We start from the raw sequence: 23,883 nt of genomic DNA, 5'->3' as shown, positions 1-23,883 counted from the left end.
AATTTTCATTACACAAATCATTTTTGCAGATCCTGCTGTAAACACCATTGTGTAGAAAAGTACAACTCTGGCACATTGTGTATTTGCAGCCTTTTTCAATTTCAGTGTTTCCTGATTCTTTGGTTGCAAACTGGACATCAAAGCATCAGGAATCACAGCACATTCATTTCTGCCATCAAGCACAATTAAAATAAATGAATATACTCTACTCTACAAATTACCCTATAATTCACATTATATTTCTAATCAGTTACACATGTTTAAGTGTTGTATATAACGGTCTGTCTGTGTGTTTTTAATATAATTCTTTGGACTCAACACAGAATCTAAGGTCTAATCTATGGATAGCAATTGCAACAATACATGTGCAGATTTCTCACACACTTTACGCATTATTAACACACACAGACCCACCCGTAGAAAAGCAGCACACCCTGAGCAACAATCCTTATGAAGGATTTAAAAAAATATATATAAGATTTTGTTAAATAAACCATAAATAAAAAAGTATAGTTGTATTTTAAAGCACTAACTTGGACTATCACTGTGCTGTTGTGAAAATATGCTGTTATTTGGCAAACTCAAAACTTGAAATAAACAGGTAAGTAAAAGGCAATGCTCATTTATCTCTAGTGAGTTATACTAAGGGGCCTCTCACACCGACACCTCGATGCACACTGATGTGCAGTTTGTTCATTTGGAAACCTGCCGTTTTTAGGGACAGGGTCCTATGATCACCATACAGTTTATCTCCCACTGTTCATCACAAGCACACAGCAAAGAGCAGGCAGGGTATATAAAAGGTACAGTATTCACAGAAAATCCTTATAAACACAAGCATGTTTTGCCTACATTGTGATGGAAATGAAATATACCTGTTTTTATTGCCCAGCTTCTTGCTATATTCTTACAGCAATTGCCCACCAGAAAACTTAAATATGTTGATGACAGTTTCCTCCCACAGCCCAAGGCCGTGCTGCTGAGGTTGCCTGCAGTGCGTGTCCGAGTGAGGTCTGTGGGTGTGTTACTGCTACCCTGTCTGGCACAAGGGCTCTGGCTCAGCACCAGTTTGTACTGTATGTGCTGTTGAATACGGATTCTAGAGGTCTTTGCACACAGTGAACACAATTGCATGATAACCAGGGAATTGTGTGTGTTTTTGTTAAGGGTAACGTACTGGACATTTCAGACTGTTCACTCGCATTAACAGAGACAAGACTGTTGGAAGCTCTTTGACACTGTTAGTCATATTCAAAGACAAACTGAATCTGAAGCACTAAAAGATCAATAAAACTACCCCAGGGATTTCTTAGGGTCCCAAAAAAACACAAATTTTACTTAAAAATAAGTTATTTTAGCTGCAAGAGACAATTCTCTGTCAAACATCACACACAAACTTTCTGGGAAGTCCTGGGGAACCAATATCATTCTCCAAATAAATGTGATGCACTTATTTCCCACTTGAATCACTTGAGGAGTGAAGGTTTGGTAGGACTACACACAATTCACAGTGTTTAAATACATCAATCTCCATTGCTTGCTTTAATAACTAATTTATTCAAGGAATTCATTCCAGCTGTTCCTTAGGGATCCCAGGGCGTCTGCTTCATCAAGCCTATCGAAACATTACATCTGTGCTGAGCTGGTCTGCGTCTGGGAACCATATAAACATATATATAAATTACACTATGGGAGGAATAGAACTAGATGAAGTAACGCATGAGAAAGACCTAGGAGTCTACGTGGACTCCTCACTTTCTCCATCCAAATAATAAAGCAATAAAAATGGCAAACACAATGCTAGGGTATATTGTCAAAAGTGTAGAATTGAGAACAAGGGCAGTGATGTTCAGACTGTACAATGCACTAGTTAGAGCTCATCTGGATACTGTGGACAGTTCTGGGCTCCACACTTCAAGAAAGATATCGCTGCTCTAGAGGCAGTTCAGAGCAACCAGACTTATTCCAGGTCTGAAGGGAATGTCCTACTCAGAGACTGAGGGACCTGAACCTTTTCACCCTGGAACAGAGGAGACTACAGTGGGGACTTGATCCAAGTCTTCAAAATCATGAAAGGCATCGACCACATCAAACCAGAGGAGCTTTTCCAGATTAGCAGGGACACATGCACCCGGGGACACAAATGGAAATTGGGCTACAAGGCATTCAAAATGGAAAACAGGAGACACACAGAGAGTCGTCACAATCTGAACAAACTCCCCAGCGATGTGGTAGATGCTGAAAATTTGGGAACATTTAAAAATAGACTGGATAGGATCCTTGGATCACTTAGTTATTAATGGACACCAAACGAGCACGATGGGTCGAATGGCCTCCTATCCTTTGTAAACTTTCTAATGTTCTTATGTTCTTATATAGCCATTAACAATGATGGATGAACAGAAAAGTTTTTCCACTCAAGCAATTTCATGTTGCCATAATCGTAGTGAACTTTGCTTTCAAAAGTATTTTCACAAAAGCCACAAGCTTCTACAGAAGATCAATCATCCCATGAAGTCTGACCACAAACCTGCTGAGAATGTGAAGGCATCAGACCCAGTCTTTTTGTTTGGTTGTTATTTGATTGTGTCTTAATCAATAAACACAGCAACACTTCAGCAGTAACTGGAATTGCAGTGAAATAGTATTAGTTACTGGGTTTTAGACATACACAGTAAATTATACACATTTCTCAGACACACTCTGTGTGAATATACAGCCTTTATCCACACAGCTGTGGTTTACTGTATGATTAGTCAACATGAACTAATTTAACTTCAAAGGTTCTGTACTGTGTGTGTCAAGCCTTTTAATCTGATTCCCCAGGGGCTACAAAGCAAACTTTATTCTGCGGACGACAAGATCATGAGACAAAATTATTTTCCAAAACATGCAGACCTAATCTGATTTTATGAGACTAACTGAATCTGTACAAAAGCCAGGGCTAGTAATTACTAGAAGCTGATGGGGGGGGGGGGGTGTTTAAAGTTTGGTTTAAATATGCAGGTATGATCCAATTACCTCCTGAGCTACATTTAAGAGCTAATCATGCATTTTAACTTAATGTTCCTGCAGTATACATTCAAGAGAAAATGACATCTACATTTCTACCACTGTATTATATCACATTTAATCACATACCTTTATATTTATATTACTGAAAACATAAATACGGGGTGAGGGTAAGACACAGCTATCAGTGTTCATCCAGTACACATGCCTCAAAACTGGTTACAGGTATGAGGCAGAATTGTTTAAAAGAAAACAGCAATAAAATGCTGTGTTACATAAATCCAAAAGGTATGCGTTCGGTTTAGTTTCAGAAACAACTCCTAGTTATTCCAGTTGCATAACCTATGAGGCATTTTTGTTCACAAACTAGCCGCGAAGCCCCTTCTGTGTTTGGTCTTAGCTGGTAATGAACAGTTTCGTCCTGGTGTAAAACCCTCACTGTTATAAATAGTTGTACACATGTTGCTAGTAAAGTAAACTCATAGGAAATATCACAGATTCCAACTTACTTTTCCAATGGTGCCTCTCCTGAATGTCTGCCCGATCTCTCGCTCTCACTCAGCTGGAAGCCACCTGAGTGCTCTCCCTCAGAGCACACTTCCCTTTGCAGCACTTCCTGCATAGGTGGGGCTGCCTGCTGCTCAGTTTCTAAAGAGTTCGCTGTGCTGTTCCCTGCCGGCTCCTCCCCCCCAGTCTCTGTGGTACACCCTGCTGTGGGTGGAGATGTTTGGGATTCCTCAGTGCTGGTGACCTGTCGAACAGGTGCCTCTGGTTCCTGTCTCGCGGAGTCGCCCCTGGAGCTCCTCTGCATTGATTCAATCTCTGAGATCACAAGCACAGGCTTCACTGAGCTGCCGGTTTGTCCTCTTCGTATCAGGAAACCCTTTGCTTCAGCTTTCACCTCCCAAAGGGCAAGGCTGCTTGAGTGCTTCGACTCTCCTGGCTCCTCTTCACTCCTTTCAGACGGCTTTTGCACCCCAGTGTGATTGTTCAGAAAGGGCAGAGAGGGTCTCACTGACCAGTCGTGGTCTTCACCTATATCTGGTTGATCCCTTGTTTCACTGTGGGCTTCAGGGGTTTCTACTAGCTTTCCTTTCCTCACAGAAAAACCATGGCCTTCTGGAGCAGTATGAGCAATGAGCCCCTGGTCCAATTCAGTGTAGGTATCTTTGCCAGTAGACTCAGTCCTCCTCAGCCAGCTCTCACTATAGCCTTCCAGGTTTTCCTCCCTCTGAAGTTCATACAGCCCTTGACTTCTTCTATCTAAAAGTTCTTCTTCCCTTGGGATTGGCCAATCACTACCAACATGGTGTTGGCCTCTTTCATCAGCTTCCAAGCTGCCCTCATGTGGAGAAGCTCGTCCCCAGTCCTCGCTCTCTTCACTTTGACGAGCATGCTGTTCAGTTCGGTTCTGATCGCCTGATTCAACATTCCAGCCAACACTGCCGGCTTCCGAGGTGAAGCTGCCACTCCTGTTTCCATCGCTTTGGTCAGCTGAGATCAGCACTTGTTCACTGTAGTTGAATTCCCCAGCCCTGCCCAAGGTCTCGTGATCCTTCTCTGCTAATGCCAAGATTCCCGCTCGCAGGGGGACGTCCGTAACATGGCTGACCTCGTTGGCTGCATTCTCTGCTAATTCCATAATCCCCTGGCTCTGATCTGGTGCTGATTCTCTAGCATCCCCGTGCTGCTGCTGCTGCCATTCCTCCAAGACCCCTATCTGGGCAGACCCCTCATCTATGCTGTCAAACTCGTCGTCTCTGCGATCACCACCATCTGCCCCCGTGTCAACTTCCTCTGCAGTGATGCCGTCGATGGAGTCACTCCAGGTCTTTGCATGGGAGGGCTGTAAGTGCATCGCCCTGTGCAACGCAGACTTGACCTGCTCAGCTGCTCCAGGGACTGAATCGAACCCAGAGTCCTCCTGATCGAGGGGGGGTGGGGCAGCGGTGACCCCCTCGCCATGTGACTGACTGGCGTATTTCCTCTGGATCTTTTTTTGGAGTTCCTCTTGCTCTTCGTTGTCTGGTTCATCTAGGTAGGAGCTAATTTTTACATCCTCGACCGTCCAGCCCTTCAGATCCAAAGTCTGATGCAGGCTTCGGTCAGGAGAGACGGCAGACACGACCGTGGACTTGGGCACAGACTCCATGGATGTAGATGCATCAAAGTGGACATATTTGTTTGGGGCTCCATCTCCTGGCTCATCCAATTCCTCAGAAAGGAGATCTTGGACTTCACTGGAGCTTCCATTGCTTGGGCGCGTGGCGGCACCAGTACCGCTGTCCTCGGGCTCTGCCAGGGCGTGCTGTGCCTCTGTGGCCTGAGGGACTGAACTACTGGACATCTCATTGTCCTTCTTCTTCTTTCTCCTCCAGCCAAAGGTTTTAAATTTACTAGACTTGCTGCTCTTGTGCAGGTCTGTCTCTGAGTAGCTGAAGTTGCCTTTCTGTGAAAACAGGGGACGAGGGAGAGATTAGGACTGATCTGTGTCTTAGAAGACTTGAGTACAAAGCAGAAACTGAAAATAACTAAAGATCAGTTAATCATAACCAGGATGTAGAAATTATATGATTAGGGGTCTTGATGTACTAATTATAATTGTCTGATGATGTTATATTTTACATTTGATTTACAAATAGCAGAGAGTAATAGGAAGAAAAAAATATTAGATTATTAAAAAACTAAACATAAATTATTTCCAATATTAACTCTCATTGTATATATTTTTTTAAACAATCATTAAAAAAGGATAATAGTAAAATAGATAAAGCATTAAAGAAATACAAATTTGTATTTCCTCTGGAAACGCTTAAAACATCTAAGCACTATTAATTTATTCATTTGAACTTAATTGAACACCCATTTATAAAAAATTAAGACTAATAATGTCTTCCAACTACAGAAACTATAGAAACTGTAGAAAGAAAGAAAGAAAGAAAGGAAATACACAACCATTTTATTTCCTCTGAAAAGAGGTATGACAGTTTAATATATCTATTCAATATGTATTCCTTAGTTTTACTGATACAAAATGTATTTTGCAGTTGTAAGGTGTGTAGAATGTAATTTAAGTTTATGTTGTGTAATTCCATACTTGTTAGTCACCTGCTAAGGGCCAGCTAAGTTCTTGCAATTAAGAAGTCACCCCAGCCTGTTGTTTTTAAAAATAGATATTTATAATGTAACGGTCTGCATATTAAAAGCATGTCCTTTATCCATGAATTATAAACCAGGTAAAACGTAAATAGACAACCATCTCTGGGAATAAAGAAAATGCACACACACAGCTGCCTGCACACACACATATACAATTACTGCAAGAATGGGGTTGATACAAAATATATTTGAAATCTACAGCATTGGAATGAAATATTCACATCAGAAATCTTTGTGATCAATAATGTGTTTAGTTTGATATTTGACTCTATACAGGAAGTGTGTAACTTGGTACTGCCGCTTCAAAGACACGAGTGTCTCCAAAATGTACTCACCCTTTGTATTAACCAGGTTTGTGTCAAATAGACTCTTTACAGTTTTCTCTAGATGGTGTCCAACAAACTCTTAACATGCATCGTCCATATATGTCCATGTTTTTTAAACTAAACAAATTGCAGAGTAAATTTGTTTCATATGAAGGGCACAAGAGCTTCGAATATAACTATACCTGGAAACTCTGTACCTTGTGTATCATTAATATTTAATGGTCCTAATGACTAATTTCCAAGTTCTCTTTCAATCTGAAGAGCAATCATCAGAGTCAGAACATTTCCATCCCTCAGTGGGGAAGACACAGAAGCCTGGCCCTCTGCTTCTACACAGATCTCCACTGAGACAACATCCGCTTTTGGTGGTAGTGAAGTAACAAGCTCTTAGCCTTGACACCACAAGCTGCTGCCTGAGGACCCTCATGATCAAAGTGACACATGTCTGGGACCAGACTACTTTGTGCTCTGCTATAAGTAGGTTCTTCCTGCTGTCTCTGCATTCCTTTTCAAGAGTTCACTGAGACCAGAGCTCTGGGGAGTGTTTCACCAACTCCATCCCCATCTTCTCCCCAGCTCCTATTTAGGCCATCTCTGACTCCACCTGTGGGTCAGAGTTTTCTCCAAGTTTTCTCTAACAGATGCTAGAGAGGCGATCATGTTTTCCCCACCATTGCAGCACACAACATTCTCCTCACAGAGGAAGGTCAGGCACCATCGCAGCAAGGACAGAAGCAACACCAGTGTCCATGTCTTGTTTCATGGGCATCTGGCGGCCATATTACCATGATCCTTCTGTTCCCTGAGCCCCCGTCCACACTCATGGTCTATCTGCCAGTTATCTCTGTCTGCCACATGAGGATTGATGATGTCGGCATGATGTCATGATGCCTGTGGACCACTTTGTCTGGTGATGTTTCTCTGGAGAATAAGATGATCAGGACACCTGGCCTCCCTTCAGAGGATCTTGCCCTTGTCCAAGAAGCCCTCAGGAAACTGCCTTTCGAGCAACTCTACTGTGTGAAGCTCACAGTTCTTGCTGGATATTGCTTACTCTAAATGTTTTGTTGATCTGCATCCACTCTCAGTGCATTCCCCATTCACCACACAAACCAATGGAAAATACATATCAACTACAACTGATTAAGATTTATAGGGAATGTCTGAATTAGAACTGCTCAAATTCCTGAACTGGTAACGCAGCAGTGATGGCCCATCAGGACCTAAAAACTTTAATTTTTAATTCTCTTCCTAGCTGGGATCAGGGGGAAGAACAGAGGGGCACTGAACTGAGGCATGCTGTGTTTTTTCACACGTCAAAGGATATTCATGTTAAATTTGATTATTGCAATGAAAGCATGTGCCCTGCCTTCATTCCTTCACTGGAACTGGAACAAAGACCCACCCTACACGTTCAGTGGTGGAAAACATGATGCTGGGTATAGAGAGGACAGCCATTAACCTGTTCCCTGCTGGAGTATGGCCAATTGTCAGCCTGGATTTCAACAGAGAGTAAAACTGTAGGTTTGATCTTATCTCAATAAAGAACAACAAACAAATCAGCTTCTCAGGAGGGTTATTCAAACCTCTGAATCATGCTTTCAGTTCACACAATAATCACTCTATTGGATTGAGGTCTGCACATTGCAATGGCGAGGAAAAAAATCAAATTTTGGGCTCTCTTAACTATTTGGTCATTGACTTTAGTTGTGGAGCAAACTTGACAGATAGACAAACTTCTAGACAGAAAGCACCACATTTATTCTACTAACATATCCTGATCCATTTATAAATCCAATCATCCTGCAATGCTAATAAGGGCACCGGGTCTGGAGAATGCAAAACAGCCCTGAAGTTAAACAGGTTCTCCTTTATGCTGCTGTATGAAGTTCTACTCAACATAATCATAATCAAATATACCGCTGGTTTGCTTATCTCATTTATGCATGACTGTGAGAAAGTGAGAGACAGACCTTTTGTTTCTTTATTTGGAATTTTAGTGCATCCATAACTTCAATCATCATCACTAGTCTTTACTTTAAATAAGCTATTTATTTGTAATGATTCATTAAGCAACAGCTTAAGGGGCAGCTGCTATTCTGCTGCACAACAGATACAGCACAGGTTCTACAACAAACAAACTGTAAAAACCTAGGACGTTTTTGAAAAACAGATTAATTACTACAACCCACATCAATGCAAGAAGAAACCACATTTTAATCAACCAGCTCTGATGGCAGTAAGGATACTCAACCAGTAACGAGTCTGTAGTTTGGGTTTGAAAGTCGTCCCATTATATTCTGTTTCAAAATTTGATTCCAACTGTCAATCAGAAATGACCAAATACTGACCGTATGCAAAATTAAACAGCAGTGGAAGGACTTTGAACGAAATCTGTATTAAAGCTAAAGAGTTATTTCCCAATTTAACACAAAAGGATAAAATATATTTGTTTATTGTCATCAATTTTGTAGATGCTGAGAGAAGCGTTTCTTATGGCCACATTGTATCGGGTTAAAACAGACACATCTGCTTGCTATGCACCTCCTCCCTGTGAACGGTTTGTCACAGCTTCCCAAAAGAAAAGGACAGATTGTTACATGAACAGACCCCTTGATCCAGACGGTATACAAGGTGCACTGAGAAGAGTCATCCGAGAGAACAGGTACCGGAGTCTTCGTATGCCACCGAGCTTTTGTTAAATCGTCCTTCACTGCTGCTTCCAGACAGTTCTGTTTCCTGTCACGTGTCTGTAGAGTGACTGACTGAAACTATCAAAGAAGGAGATTATTAAATCAATAGGTAGTTTAATTACGCAGCACATTACGGCTTCACAGGGTGACTGAAGTGAGTGTCTGAATGCTGCTGACTTGGAGCAGCAGTCCAATGATTACATGCCCCTTAAGTGCTTTTTCATCTTAATCTTTACTTTTTTATCTAGGTTTAATTTGCCTGTTAACAAACTCTGAAAAGATATAAAACAGATAAATGTGTATAGTTTAATATACAATATTTATTCAACAAAATGAATTCCCCTTCAAAATAAAGTGTGTGTAAATATGCCGACTGTACAGTCCAGTGTGGAGAAATTATAATGAATATTAAAATACATTATAGCCGCCATTTGAATGTAGAAAGACCTGGAACCAGTCAGGTCCTGTAGTGTTTACAGAAGTGAAATCTGAAGAAACAGGTGGGGAACAATGAAAAATATACATTTCCCATAAAAGTGTCTTTGTCTCCCTCTGCTGGATTAGTGGTCAATTGCATTGCAATCAAAAGGACATTAAATTCCAGTCCAAAAGCTTTTCAGTCAGATGGTCAAATTAAAAGCACAATACATTACAGAGCGCAATCAGATAAGTTTCAGACAAAGAGGATTCATGTTTTATTCATATTTTTATTGTAATATCGAATGGTTTTGGGTGCAAAGTGCAGATTGTTGTATTAATATTTTGAAGTCTCAGTGTGTGTTTTGCTGTTGGGCTGGTGATTCTGATACGAGGTGTGCAGAATGTGGGGAACAACATTGATTGTGGTAAATTTCTTGACGGGTGATGATGATGATGATGATTTTGTTAAGTGTGTATCATGGATTGTTTGGTATAAATACTAAACAAAAACTAAATTCCAAAAATAAATACTTACAAATTATTTTAAAAGTTTCTGTTTAACCCCTGTATGGGATTTTACATCACCTTTTGCACTTAGTGACATATATATATATATATATATATATATATATATATATATATATATATATATATATATATATATATATATATATATTTATTTTATATAATTTTGGGGACTCCATCCTAACTTAGTTTTGCCCATCACTGAGTTTTAACAGTTATGAGGTAATCGAGTCACCCTCCAAAATACAGAGAGTATGAAACCAGGACACTCTGTTAAATAAGTCTAGTAATATTAAACCAGTGCTTCAGTAATGTTTATTTATGTATTGCCCCTCACTGCATCAGGATAGTTGTACTGACTATTCACTACTCCAGGGGCAGACAATCTTGGGGTGGCAGGGACGTGTCAAGGGGTCCGAGGGCATGAATGAGAGCAGCAATGCTTCCTCTGCTGGTGAAATAATCTCTAATGCTAACGGTCTCCCTCTGTACAGGAACCATCTGTAGAACAATACTAATCCGTTCAGTTTTGATCGACTTGTATTACAAAGACCGACGGCCTTGATGTGTGCTGTGCTTCAATATACTGTGAGTGTCTCAGGCCATCAAATCTGCAGCAGCACACACATTCATTAAAGAGGTGGGGGGACTGGGAATGTTCTGGGGGACCTTGAGATAAAAAAGTTTGGAAATCTGTAAACTGTCTACAGTAAATATCCCAGCAGCCCTGACTAAATTACTGCATGGCACATAATTACAGGTAATTGAATATAAACTAAATACAAACATATATCAATAAGCATATTTATCTTTGTTAACTGCTTCACATAAACAACACTCCTCAGTGTCCATTGAAAACAGTGTCATTTTCACTGTGCTGGTTATAAGCCACCATTTAGATCTCATTTTGACAAAAGTAGGTCATGCTATTTTGAGAGAAATATCGGGACACCAGGAAGTCTCGTTAAACCCAAATAACCATTTACTGTCCAACAGCAATTCTCAGGCACGTCATTGTGCTGCTGCTACTGCAAGATGTTTTTAATTATCTTGTCCTTTTTACTGAACCAGTGCTGCTTCACAATTCAACAGTTTCTTTCGTGTCAGTGACTGAGGGTGACTGAGCCCTAACGTTTTGCCACAACCTGTTCCACCCTGTACCCAAAGGGGGAAATGCAAATGTAACCTATTAATGCTGATCATTCTTACATGTATCAACAAGAACAAGATGCAAATGACCTGAATCATTCTAAAATACCATAATACTAATGCATTCTATAATCTTGTGTGCAATACTTTCAATCTGCATTTTTAATCATCTTATTGCTTTAGTTATTTATAAACAACGCATAACCTAGTTTGTTCACTGTGACTTAAAATCATATATGTGATTAGATGTTCTTTTGCACTAAGAAATCTGTTTTATACTTGTATATTTGGATTGTTTATCGTTTGAAAAATATAAGCAGAGGTCAGCCTCCAGCTTTGATGCTTTCACTGTCCAAGTGAGGGCTCGACTCCTAAAGCAGTCCGACCCAGCCCTGATTCGAACAGGTGACTCAGGCAGGCCTTCAAGCACCCAGTCAGAGCGACGGACCCCCCAATCTTCACCACTCCACAGTCAGAACAACAGACCCCCCAATCTTCACCACTCCACAGTCAGAACAACAGACCCCCCAATCTGCACCGCTCCACAGTCAGGGTGATGGACCCCCAGTCCTGAGAGAGATGGTGTTACTATAATGAGCTCCTTCACTCCGAGCCCCATCACTCTTCTCTATGATGGAATGGCTTTCAAACACTCTCCGCCAGCAGTGCGTCCTGCAGAGATTCGTCTCTCACTCTTTCTGAAACTCCGTGCCTCGACTGAGACGTCCATCATGCTGATTCTTATCAGTTCTACCTCCAGGGCAGCGTGTGAGACGATATATTTTGTCAGGATGGTACATGTATCCAAGGGACTACCTACGAGTGTGTGATCACAGAAGACCAGGGAACAAACTTCATTTCAGTATCTGAGGTGGAAAACAAACCTTTTGTTGAACGTATTAGTCCAAAGGCTGCAAATAAACTTCAGCAGCAGAGAACACGTCTAAACCTGTACTGAGATGCCATGTGATTAAACACGCTTAACACTGAATTACTGCTCAATCATTGTCACTTTAAAGCTTTAAAATGAAGTAGATTATATTCCCTACTAACACACAAGGTCGTATGAACCAATTGGCACTGTAACAATCCTGCATTATTAGATGTTGATAGGTGTATTTTATTAACATTGCAGTTGTAGACTGGCATTATCTCAAGGCCTTCGCCTTCTTAATCATCAGAGAATAAAAAAGCCTTAAACAAACAGCTCAGTTCCACAAGGGCCTATATTTACCTCATGTCAATAACTGAGACTAGCTCCCCTTGGTCTTGCAGGACAAACTCACAATAAACCCAACAGAACAAGGATGCAGCAATCAGTGCTTTTAGGATATGGATATGACGGAATGTGAAGGAGTTATTAGTGCTAGACTTAATAAATAAATAGTATTATACTGCTGTTGTTTAGCATATTTCAAGGTCCGTATGTGGTGCATAATAATTTCTTCCATGCAATATTTTAAGCAAGACTCGTCTGAATAGGGACAACCTTTGACTACTGGCCTGGCTACTGATCAAAACAAGTGCCTCGAGGTCACGTCAGTACGTTTGCATCCAGGGCTCTGTCTTTGAAGAACTTCAGAGTGAAAGCAACAATGGATCATTACAATTATAACAGACACTTAGTACAACATAACTGAGGTGTGTAAAGCCATGCCTCAATACAAATCATTATAATAATACCCTGAAATTATTATTACACCCACACACACACACACACACACACACACACACATGCACGCACGCACGCACGCACAATCATACCAGACAGCTGTGTTTGGACAGTGACCCTCTGTCTGAGAGCCACAGTTTCATTGTGCCAGCTGGGAAACAGACAAGGGAGATCACAGGTATTTGCATAGTGGGTTGGGACAGGTCTGTGTGCACAAAGTGTTCGGACTAATTGATAAAAGTATATAGTATATCACAGGACAGTAAAGAGTAAAGGCTCTTTCCACCTCCTGAACTTTTGAGCTGAACCGTGCAAGGCCGAAATGCACTGCAGACCAGAAATACATTCTCTTATCACATTTATACAAAATCAAATTAAGCAACACATGAACCACATTATCAGTTGAGATATAGATGAACTCCATGTGGCTCCAGTGTGATGGAGTTCACAGGGATTTCTTCACACACTGACCCTTTCTTCTGATGGTTGTGTTGCATTAATCAATCCGCAAGGACATGTTCTCTAGATGAGACACACAGGAGCCCAGTGTGGATGTCAGTGGTGGACAGTCGGGACAGCGCTTGGCTGCACAGAACACTGAGAACCTTTACTGACCTTTGACCTAGGAGCTGTGCCATAGATTGAAGTATTTTGGGGACCGATGGCATCTGTCCACGTTTCCCCGTTCTCCCCTGGGCCGTCTTCATCGGTCCTGGAAGAGGGAAGAGGACAGAGTCAGGCTCAAGCCGCACACAGGCCACCGAGGACAGACTGCAATGCGACAGACGGGACGAGGCACTGGGTTCTGCAGGATCAGACCGGACCCCAGATTGACCTCGGAGCGACATGGCAATGTGTGCATCCTGCAGATCTCCTCTGATCCGGCCTCCCAAGCCTATTCAAACGAGTACTGCACACCAATGCACCGCTCCTGTGTTTCACATACTCCAGAATTCAATTTGTATCACAAGAACTGGTGTTGTATTTTAGAATGCTGTATATACCATTGTTAATGGACTAGACTACACTGTCGTACATCGTCAGTGTTACCCGGGATGAAGACATCTGCCTAATGAATAAATATAATTTTAAAATCCTAATTAACGTAATGGAAAGACTCTGAGAGACAATCAAGCCCTATCTGTGAATCACAAAGGATAAACAAATAAACAATCACGGTTTACAATGTTGTCAAAAGTTATTTTCTTTTGCTTGTAAATAAAAACACGATCGGTACAAGTTTGCATATTAAACCTCCCTGGCAGGGTAATGTTGTGATTTAGTTTGACCTGGATCTGTTGACCTGGTTTGAAGGCAAACAGAATCCACAGGTAAAACCAAACACTGACATGAAGTTGAAACTGAAATAAACTGGATTAAACTGCATTTATAACATAATGATGGATACCTGTGATCAAAATATTTAGAGGTCGAACAGAGTACCAACATACTTTTACTAATCAGGTCTTCTTTTTATTCAGATTCAGATGAATGCTACACTGAAGTGTTGTCCCATAATCATGGTCTTCCTTGGCTGCTGCTTTTGAAGATGTATCGACACGTTGAGATCATATTGAACCACTGGATGGATCTGCCAGTGAAACTGCCCTTGATCTCGATGTAAGATCTGCCACATTTGCAAAACTCATAACCATTATTTCATGTTTTGGTCTTTTTTCAAACAAGTTTAAAGGAAATGTGTTGCTGTACCTCTCCAGTTGTGGAAAATAACATCCCCATGCTAATGCAAACTGCTCACTTCATGAGCTAGAGGCTTGTCGTCCTACCGAGCACTTTCTTCCATCAGTAAATAATGGTGTTGAGTTTGTGATTGTTTAGAGGGCAGACCAGCACTGAAGCCTGACAGGAAAAGACCAGTACTGACTACCACAACCAAGACAACACACGACAAGTACGGTTAGAAGGATTTACCACCTTCTCTCACATGTGTGTCAGACACTACAGACTGCTTTATATTAGCTGCAGTGTTTGGGTGTATGAATAAACAAGCGATGCACAGCCCGTACACATGTGTGGGTCTGTCTTTACAGCACATCAAGGCTTTATCATCTGTGGCCTTATTATAAGGGCACAAAGGACAACAAAGGGCCCGTCCATAGATGCAGACAATGTTCTCTGATAGCCCCACGTCAGATCAATCCGGTGCTTTTGTTCCTCTTCAGATTGAAATCATCCACAAGCATTCAAACAGATCCGGCACAGAGCTCAGCAACAGAGAGCGTCAGACAGGGGGATTACATTTCAATAAAGTCTTTGTTTCTCCTTTTCAGGTCCCAATTAAACTTTTTATTTATTTGTATTATTAAAAAATATCTTATTTTAGAAAATGCAAGGTATTTATCAGTGGTGTATGAGGAATATGACATACAAATCCTTATTATGCTTGAGCCACTGACAGAGTGAATTAAAGACAAGAACATTATTAAACTCTTGCACAACCACGCACACCAGCTATACCAGGCGTCCTCACGTAAAACAGGAAGAAAAAGGTCTGAAGAGCTCGAGTCCAGAGGAGCCCAGTGTTGCACCAGCCAGTGTGCAAAGCAGTGAGATATCACAGAAACAGTCCCACAGACATTAGGGCAGCGATTAACCTGTTCATTTGACTTTACGGCGTGCTCCCACACCAGAGATGGTATACTATGAGATGTTGACACTGCAGTTTCATCCATCCTGTGCTACACAGGGAATTGTGGGATATTACAATTGCAGGGATTGTTTTCCCCTCTACCTACAGAATGCAGAATTTGCTGCTTGACTTGTATTTTGACATATTTCAATCTGATTCACAAATTGACATCCCTTCTGGACAAAACACGCCACTATTGATATCAGTAAAGCATTTGTCTGGCCTGCTACTTCGTATTGTCCGAGTCTGTCCCGACGCAACATCTAGAGCACAAAGCGTCTGAGGCCTGGCTTGGTTTTCAAGCAGGTGTCTGTGATATAAAGGCTGACGAGATGATGCATTCAGTACGGAAGATATTACAGGAATTTAGCATTTTCTGATTGTTTGAGTAAGTGCAATTTACAATTTAAAAACCCTGAGGTAGATATGTTATTTGTGAGTGAGTGACAACTGAGTGAGTACAAATTCTGGCTTATTTTGGTGAATATAGGGCCTGGTTTCTGGAAGCCATCCCCTATTTAAATTATTGGAATGGGAAAATTGCTTCCAAGTTACAATGTTGTGACTTTTTTCAGGAACCAATTACCCGACTCCCTGTATTGTACAATAACCTAGATTGTGAAGGTTTGTTGAACACTTATTGAGACCAGAAATATCTGTCAAGCTTGCAGTTGACTGTTGTTAATCAATTTCTGTGTAGTGGCCGTGCACAGTGTGAATCAGTGATACATTGAAAATATAGTTAATTAACAATATGTATTAAACTGACTATTTCCCTGACAGGTTCATAGAGGCTCGTGTATAAATAGATTAATGTTTTCTCCTCTAGTCATGAGGCGTGGACTGACTCTGAGCTATGGGGCCCCATGTGATTCATCCAGATCTATCCGCCGCTGTAACTATTTGCCTGTGCTGCCACACCATCCTCATTCCTCCTGTTTCTACTCAAACTCTGTCACACATGAGTCATCGACAATGCATTTGAACAGAAACATGGATTGTGTTTTTTTTTTTATATTGTGATAAGCCTTAGCTTCCAATTACTGTAATTGTCCTTAGTTAGGTCTTGATTAGTCCCTTATGTTTAGGATCAGTTTCAGTTTTTTCACTGGCATTTTTTAGCCTCTGAAGAAACAGGTGATTCACACAGGTCCAGCTCTCATTTGAATGGAATTGATCTTACAAGCGAAAAACCAAACTCACAAACAGCAACCCAAATATAAAAACAAAACAGGACCTCAAAAGACAAATATGTTAAGCCAAATAAGGTTCAACAGAAATTCAATTCAGCCATATCTTTAAAGACACACTTAGCATTAATACATTCAAGCACCCAAGCCTTAAAGCATTAGAATGGAGAAATGACAGAAATTGCAAGTGATTAGTGTAGTGTATTCAAAGGAACAATGCGATAGACATGTTGAACAGAAGAGAGTATTCATTTAAAGGATTTAAAGCTGCTATTACAGCATAAACATCAGCTACTGATTTGCACTGGAGGACTTTCTACTTGCAGAAGGAACGTACAAAACAATGGAGATTTATTTATATCCTTCCATGGCAGTGCTGATGTTTATACAGAAAATGCGATGAGGATTTTAAATATTTTTTTTATTGTTTTTAATCTGCGGAGGCTTTATTTGGAACTGGTTTAGAATTTCGCACTTCTCATATTGTTTTTCCAAGGTAACAAGACGGACTGCATTCTACGAACGATTTGCATCGATGAGGAGGTTGTGGCAGCACCTGGCAACAACCCGCTTTTCATAGTCAAATGTTCACTTATGGATTTGTAGTTGGTGGCCTTAACAGCTGCCACCAGAGAAGGCACAATCATTTTATTGCTAGCATTATTAAAGTTAATAGTTCATCAATAAAACACATAGCCCATTAACTTGGAAATCTCAGTACGAGAGGGTTTCCTGAACTTCCAAAATGTCAAAACTAACCTTAACAGAACAAACACAATCAACACTAAATTGTAATGTTATCATTATTAATTGTTCTACATGCACGGTCTGTTAAAAACCTCCATAAACACCTAGTGTGATAAGTATAGTAGTGTACATAGAGCAGGATATAGTGTAGAAATTACAATAAATAAAGGTGTAATAATACAATTTACACGGTAAACATGACAAGCAGTAGAGGTTTACTTTGCACTGTGCAGTTAAACTGGTTTGTCATTCAGATGTGTATAAATAAACGTGTCACTTAACACACACTGTGTAGAACCAAGAAAAACAAAACCGTTCCTCACACTGCTGAAGATTTCATGGTTTGCGATGCGGTTTTGAAGGGAGATTTATAGTTCAGCCTTACTGCAGTGTAGACACACAAACTACCATTTCTCTTAGTGAAGGGAATGCATCTTGTGCGTTCTGTATATTCCCTCAAGGCAATTTGTATCACTGCAAAAATTTTCCTCATACCTTCGAACGCTGTCACTGAACTGCACACCCAAGAGGTTCCCAAGTTTGCCGGCTGCCATATTTTTCAAACTGATGAGGCCTGCACATCAACAGGCCACACACAAAAATGTTCCAAATGTTCAACTGTCTTTTTTTAAAGTGACATTGCATTCCTTCAGTATCAGGAAACACTTCAAGGTCCACCAAAGTTTTTCTTTGAATTTGTTTTAAGCACTCAATGTCCTTATTCAGATTATGGAGCATACATTTGCAGACCTGCTCTACTTTACATTTTGAGTAAATAAAAAATAGCAAGCATTTCTGAAGTGCCATTGAAGACATCAGTGCAACATCAGTGCAACATCAGTACAACATCACACTCAGGCACAGAGTAGAGCAGTGCATCCCAACCCCCCTAAATCCCTCTGTCTACTGAAGAGGCTGGAGAGAGAAACATGAAGACATGAGTGTCATACATGTCATATGAGCTGCAGCGCTGTAATTATTATGAATTCCATGTGGTCGGTGTTAGACTCCTTCCATGACTGATCTCCAGGCTGTCTGGATTGGCATCAATGGAGCCGTCTGTCTGAGAATCCAAAAGAATGAAATGAAGAGTGCATTTCCTTGTGAAGACTGGTGTGTAGTTCCCGTGTTTTAGGTCATTGTCAGGTGCCAACGATATTTCCCCCAATCTTCTCTGTGCCCTCTTTTCTTGGACCTCAGATCCATCTCTATAGCTACTCTCTCCAAAACATGAATGCGTATCATCACTTCTAGTAAATAACCGATCAAGAAAGGGAACTCTCGAAAGCAAAATTAAAAGAAAAATAAAATATTAACAATGAATATTTACTGGCTACGGTTAATAACTGTAATTGTCAGGTATTCGTGATTTCGATGAAAAAGTGATGAAACCTGTTTATTGTTTGGCTGCCCAAACACAACATTAAAACATAAAAATTCATTTCACAGGACTGGTTTACTGGTGCACACCTTCAGTACTATGCGACAAAACTGGAATCAGTGTGACTAACTGGAGTCAATTTAAGAAATTCCAAGAAGTCAGTGCTGGTGTGAGAAAGCCTTATATATTGTGTAAAAAAATAGAGCATACGTTTACTAATCACAACATTCCACTAAACAAACAAAATGCCATCAGTAATTAAATAAATGACCTGCAGATCAAGTAGAAAGTTCCAGGCACTCTGGATACAGTGAATATTCACATCCTTCATTCAAATAACACCTTGTCCTTTATACTTGACTTATTCATCAAGGATGCCCCGTCAGTGTTAAACCTCGACGCACAGTGACTACATTCCACGCCTACAGAAGGGAAGCCGAAGCTTTCCACAGACCCTTCTGGATTTGGTTCAATTCAAGTGTATAGATTCCTCTACAGAACGTCACGGTTTAATAAACTTAACAAACATCACTGATAAGTGAGAGTAATTTAAGTGAACTATATTCACTGGCCGACACGAATCACTGAATCACACGGTTTTTATTTGAGCTCCGCTGGATGCCGATTCACTGACCAGGTCATCTGGATGTGTGTGTTTGTTCACTGGGCTGCACTGGTCCCTTCTGAGCCCATAAAAGCTTAGCAAACCAAGTAAGCTAAACCACATTTAAGCAGTAAGTCCCACTGAGTAACTTGTATTTGCTTATCTGCTGTGTAAATGTTTTTGTCAGTGGCTTCTAGTTTATGTGAGGAGTCCATGTGGTCCAGGCGTTTACCACAGGTGTCAGCCACTGTGATGCAAACATACACATTTATAAGCCATAAATATGAATGTGTTTATTTCTTAATGTTTAATTCCAAAGCAGGCAATGCACATATAGATGGAACAGCAGTGGCCTCATCCCATCGTAATGCTGGCTCTATATTGTATACAGTGAGATCATTCTTGGACAAGACGAGGCTGCTGCACGGAGTGTGTGACAGAGAATGTCACATCCTATTAGCCACCATGATGATGCACAATTCACGTCAATCCGACTCATCAATAGGAGAAAGTGTTGTTACCGTTTGAAGGAACCTATCAGGAATCGGCAGTATTCACCTGTGCAGTGCAGTGCGCTTCTTCTGCTGGTCTAGCTTGTGCTCAAAGTGGCAACAGATAGCTGATAATGAGCGTGAAATAACTGAGAGTAACTTGACTCTTTCGTTTGTTTATTGTGGTACCTTTCAATGGAGTCTTAAAGTAAAGTTCAGTAAAAGCACAAAACCCTAATCTGGTGCCCAACCCTAAGTAAAAGACAACAAACCCACCTTCCCACCCAGAATGCACTGCAACGCATCCCTCCTCCACCCCGAACAGCGCCTTCCCAGCAGCCCCTGGGCTCAGTCCATTTCGTGGGTGGATCCAATGACCTCATGGCCAGATCAGAGTTCCCTCAATCAAGCAGCATATGAAAGTAAGCTCTTTTTACCTTCTGCCAATTAGGGCCTTCCAAAATCCTGGATTTAGGTTTTGAGGACGCATTTAATGATGTTGAGTAGAGATGCATTTAAGTACATTTAGGAAAGTATAGCTTGAAATACTTCAACTACAAAAACGATTTAGTATGGGCCAAAGGCAATGGAAACGCTGCCTTCCTGACACGCCTGGGCAGCACGCGGCTATTCAATTCATCATTTCCATTCAAATGGGATGAACAAGAAACATGATATTTTTAAAAGTGCTTTAGATCCCATTCTAATAAAACACTGATTTGGAAAATTTGAACATTGTGATGAGGAACTTCACAGCTAATTATGTTTGTTTTCAGTTTGCTTTGAGAAGGAATTAGGAGCAAAAGCTGGTTAAAGAGATTAAAAACCATGCCATGCTAATAAGAAATCCCCAGGCCAGAGCTGCAGGAGCATTACCATCACTGTTATTGTTATTTTAGTAGTGCCATGGATATGTATTATAAAGCACTGTAACACAGAAACTGAAAGACCTTTAGTGCCTCAGTGTTGAGGGGAAATGGCCCCGACACCCAGACCGTGAAGGCTAGAGACAGGGGGTTTGATTATACATTTCTAGAGACTGAAATGTGCATTTTTTTAAGAAGAAACATAGGAAGAGGCCATTAAGATTTAGAGGTGTTACGCGTTCATAAATGTGGATTTCAAATTCATTTTGTACTGATGTTTCCTGATCCTCAGGGACAACTGTGTCCCCTGCTGTTCCTTCCAAACAAATATTTTTACACTCAAAGGACACTCCTTGAACTCCAGTCAGGTGATACTGTGCAACGTACCTGCTAGACTACGTAACTAGACAGAGTTACATCGGGAGAAAATATAATTAATTGAGCTGTTAATTAAAGCATAGTGCTAATAAACACTGCTGAGCTAATGAGGTTTGCTCTCTGGGTTTTTCTTAGGAATTATGTAATCGCACACAGACGGAATTGTGTGTCATTTGAACTGAAATTAATCAGCGTGTTATCTGTCTTCAAATCATTGTGATTTAATTGAAAAATGTACATCAACTAATAATTCAATATATATATAACTGTTGCTGTTCTCTCCAAAACCTAAAGCTATGAGTCAGCGATATTGTGCAGAAAGCAGCCGGAATGCAGAGTTGCAGAGTCGCAGCAGCGCAGGCATTTCCTTCAGTGGAAGTTCTTCTTTCTACAGAGCATTTCTAAAGCACGTTTAAGCTTCGGCTTCCTACTAACTCTTCAATGACTGATTACTTTGATGTAATGAAGGAAACAAACGCAATTAAGTAACAAACAACAAAGACTGTCTGACACAGCTTTGCATTTCACTGCAATAATGATCCAAAGCCACAGCCTTGTAAACCAACTAGTCTGTCAAGAGGAAGACGATCAAAGTTGTACAATGGCCATCACAGACATAAATCTGTAACATGCGAAATATCTTTATGACAGAAAATCATTATACGTTAATGCTTAGCAAAAACAAATGTTGTGTGTGTGTGTGTGTGTGTGTGTGTGTGTGTGTGTGTGAGAGAGAGAGAGAGAGAGAGAGAGAGATTGTGTAACCTGACACAGTGCAGTACATTGTAAGGTAATGTCTGAGGGGCAAAAACAAAACAAGAAAAATGCAATATTGGATTAAGGCGTCACCTAAATAATTTACCTAATAATAGAACCTGTGTGAGTCGAATGGTAAACTATATAGGCCTATACTTATCATTAGCAATACTTTGTGTATCCTTAGATATGTAATATATGTGGTGGTGAAAGACATCATACACAGAGTACATTGTGATGAGTAGAAGCATGATATAAGAACGGTCTTTATGCTTTCATTAAAAACAATCCATCCGTTTTGATTGTCATATTATTCCTTTTACTTTCAATATAAAAATCAGCATTTGATCTGGACGACATTTCTTCGAGTTCTGTCATTTGTGTTGTCATCTGTTTTTAATACATGAAGTAGGACATGATGCAATTGTGCAGGTAATTGACTGGAAACAAATGCTTACCCATGCGTATAATTAAGAACAGAATTACCGTTAAGATGAACAGACGAGGGGAACAAAACTGATTTTGCACGAAATGTGTCGTTTCAAAGACTCCGAATTTAAGGACATAATACAACTGACAGAAATGAGCAGAGAAAGATCTCATGCTGTCATATCAAAATGAGCAGTCTTACTGAAGACAGAACAACAACACAACTAGGCTACACACACACACACACACACACACACACACACACACACGCATGCATACGCACTAAATACACAATTTCAAAGGCTGTGGGAAAACTAGACAATTTGCAAATGTCTATAAGAGAGCAGTACTAGATAAAACTATGTTCATGCCATCACTATCTATTAGGCTGTTTTTATGCATGCATCCATATTCAACACACAAATACAGCAGAAGACATATCCATTGAATTCACAGATTGTGTGTCACCTTATTGACCAAACAGGAAAGTGTCCCTTTAGCCAAATTCAAAGCGTCTCACAAATGAGAAAAGCAAATGGTGATCAGAAAAGGGTGGCACCCGCATGCTTTCTGACTGTGTGAGCATCTGACAGTCATGCTGTGCTGTGATCAGGTCTCACTCAGATGCAGGTCTTTGACACAGAGAGGTACTTCACAGAGAGGGCAAATAACCCTAGCAAGTGTGTTTCACTGACACCCTTAGACATGTATTTTCATCTCCACACATGACCTGGCAGCCCCCCATACCTGCGCACAGGTGCGTCTCCGCCACTCACCTGGCAGCGCTGCTCTCTATCTGTTGCTCGGATGGCTGGTCGTGTTTCTTCTTCTTGCTGCGGTCCTGTTTGAATAAGTTTTTAAACGACCGTGCTCCTTTGTCTTTCTCCTCGGGCTCATTTAGATTCTGCTCGCTCTTGGAAAAAAAGTTTTTGAGACTCTTCCTGGCGATGCTCTTCTTGGCCATGGCTCTGGCGCAGGACGAGAGGAAGAACAGCGGAACAACGTGCAACCAGATCGATCAAAGCGATCGGACAGATGTGACCAGTTTCCTGGATTGACAGAATGCAAGCCGATGTCACACGCACAGCAGCGCTGTGGTCAATGGCATGTCCTCTGGGCTGATGGCATGTCCTGTGTCTGGAGCTGTCCTGGGTTCAGACGCGATGTGCAGCCGCTCGCAGCGCAGTGGCGTCTGTGGACGGAGTCTCGCTGCTCGGTCACCTGTCGTGCAGGTGAAGCGCCCGCCACGCCCACTGTGACAGAGCAGACCGGCCGCCACAGCTCTACGCAGAGCTGCATAATCCTAGCACTCCCATTGGAGGAATGGGCAATCCCAGCTGCGGAAACTGCGATAACGCGTGTGCGGAGAGGTCACTCCGGAGCGGCCGGGACGCTGTATTCGGCGGACATGCACCCTGTACGCTCGTACACGCAT

The 23,883-nt window shown here is 41.1% G+C and overlaps 1 protein-coding gene across 1 annotated transcript in view; it reads right to left on the bottom strand.

Annotated features, from left to right (window-relative positions):
* Positions 1 to 23,647, bottom strand: part of crybg2 (crystallin beta-gamma domain containing 2) — a 63,769-nt gene extending 40,122 nt beyond the window's left edge. Inside the window, exons 1-3 of the mRNA XM_066717768.1 lie at positions 23,225 to 23,647; positions 13,572 to 13,668; positions 3,522 to 5,461 (exon numbers count right to left, since the gene is read on the bottom strand). Coding sequence (XP_066573865.1) covers positions 3,522 to 5,461; positions 13,572 to 13,668; positions 23,225 to 23,412 — 2,225 coding nt within the window. The 5' untranslated portion in view covers positions 23,413 to 23,647. The remainder of the gene's footprint in view (positions 1 to 3,521; positions 5,462 to 13,571; positions 13,669 to 23,224) is intronic.
* Positions 23,648 to 23,883: the final 236 nt, after the last annotated feature.

Source organism: Amia ocellicauda, chromosome 11 (genome assembly GCF_036373705.1).
Source record: "Amia ocellicauda isolate fAmiCal2 chromosome 11, fAmiCal2.hap1, whole genome shotgun sequence".
Classification (NCBI taxonomy): Eukaryota; Metazoa; Chordata; class Actinopteri; order Amiiformes; family Amiidae; genus Amia; species Amia ocellicauda.
This window is presented reverse-complemented; position numbering and strand designations above follow the sequence as displayed.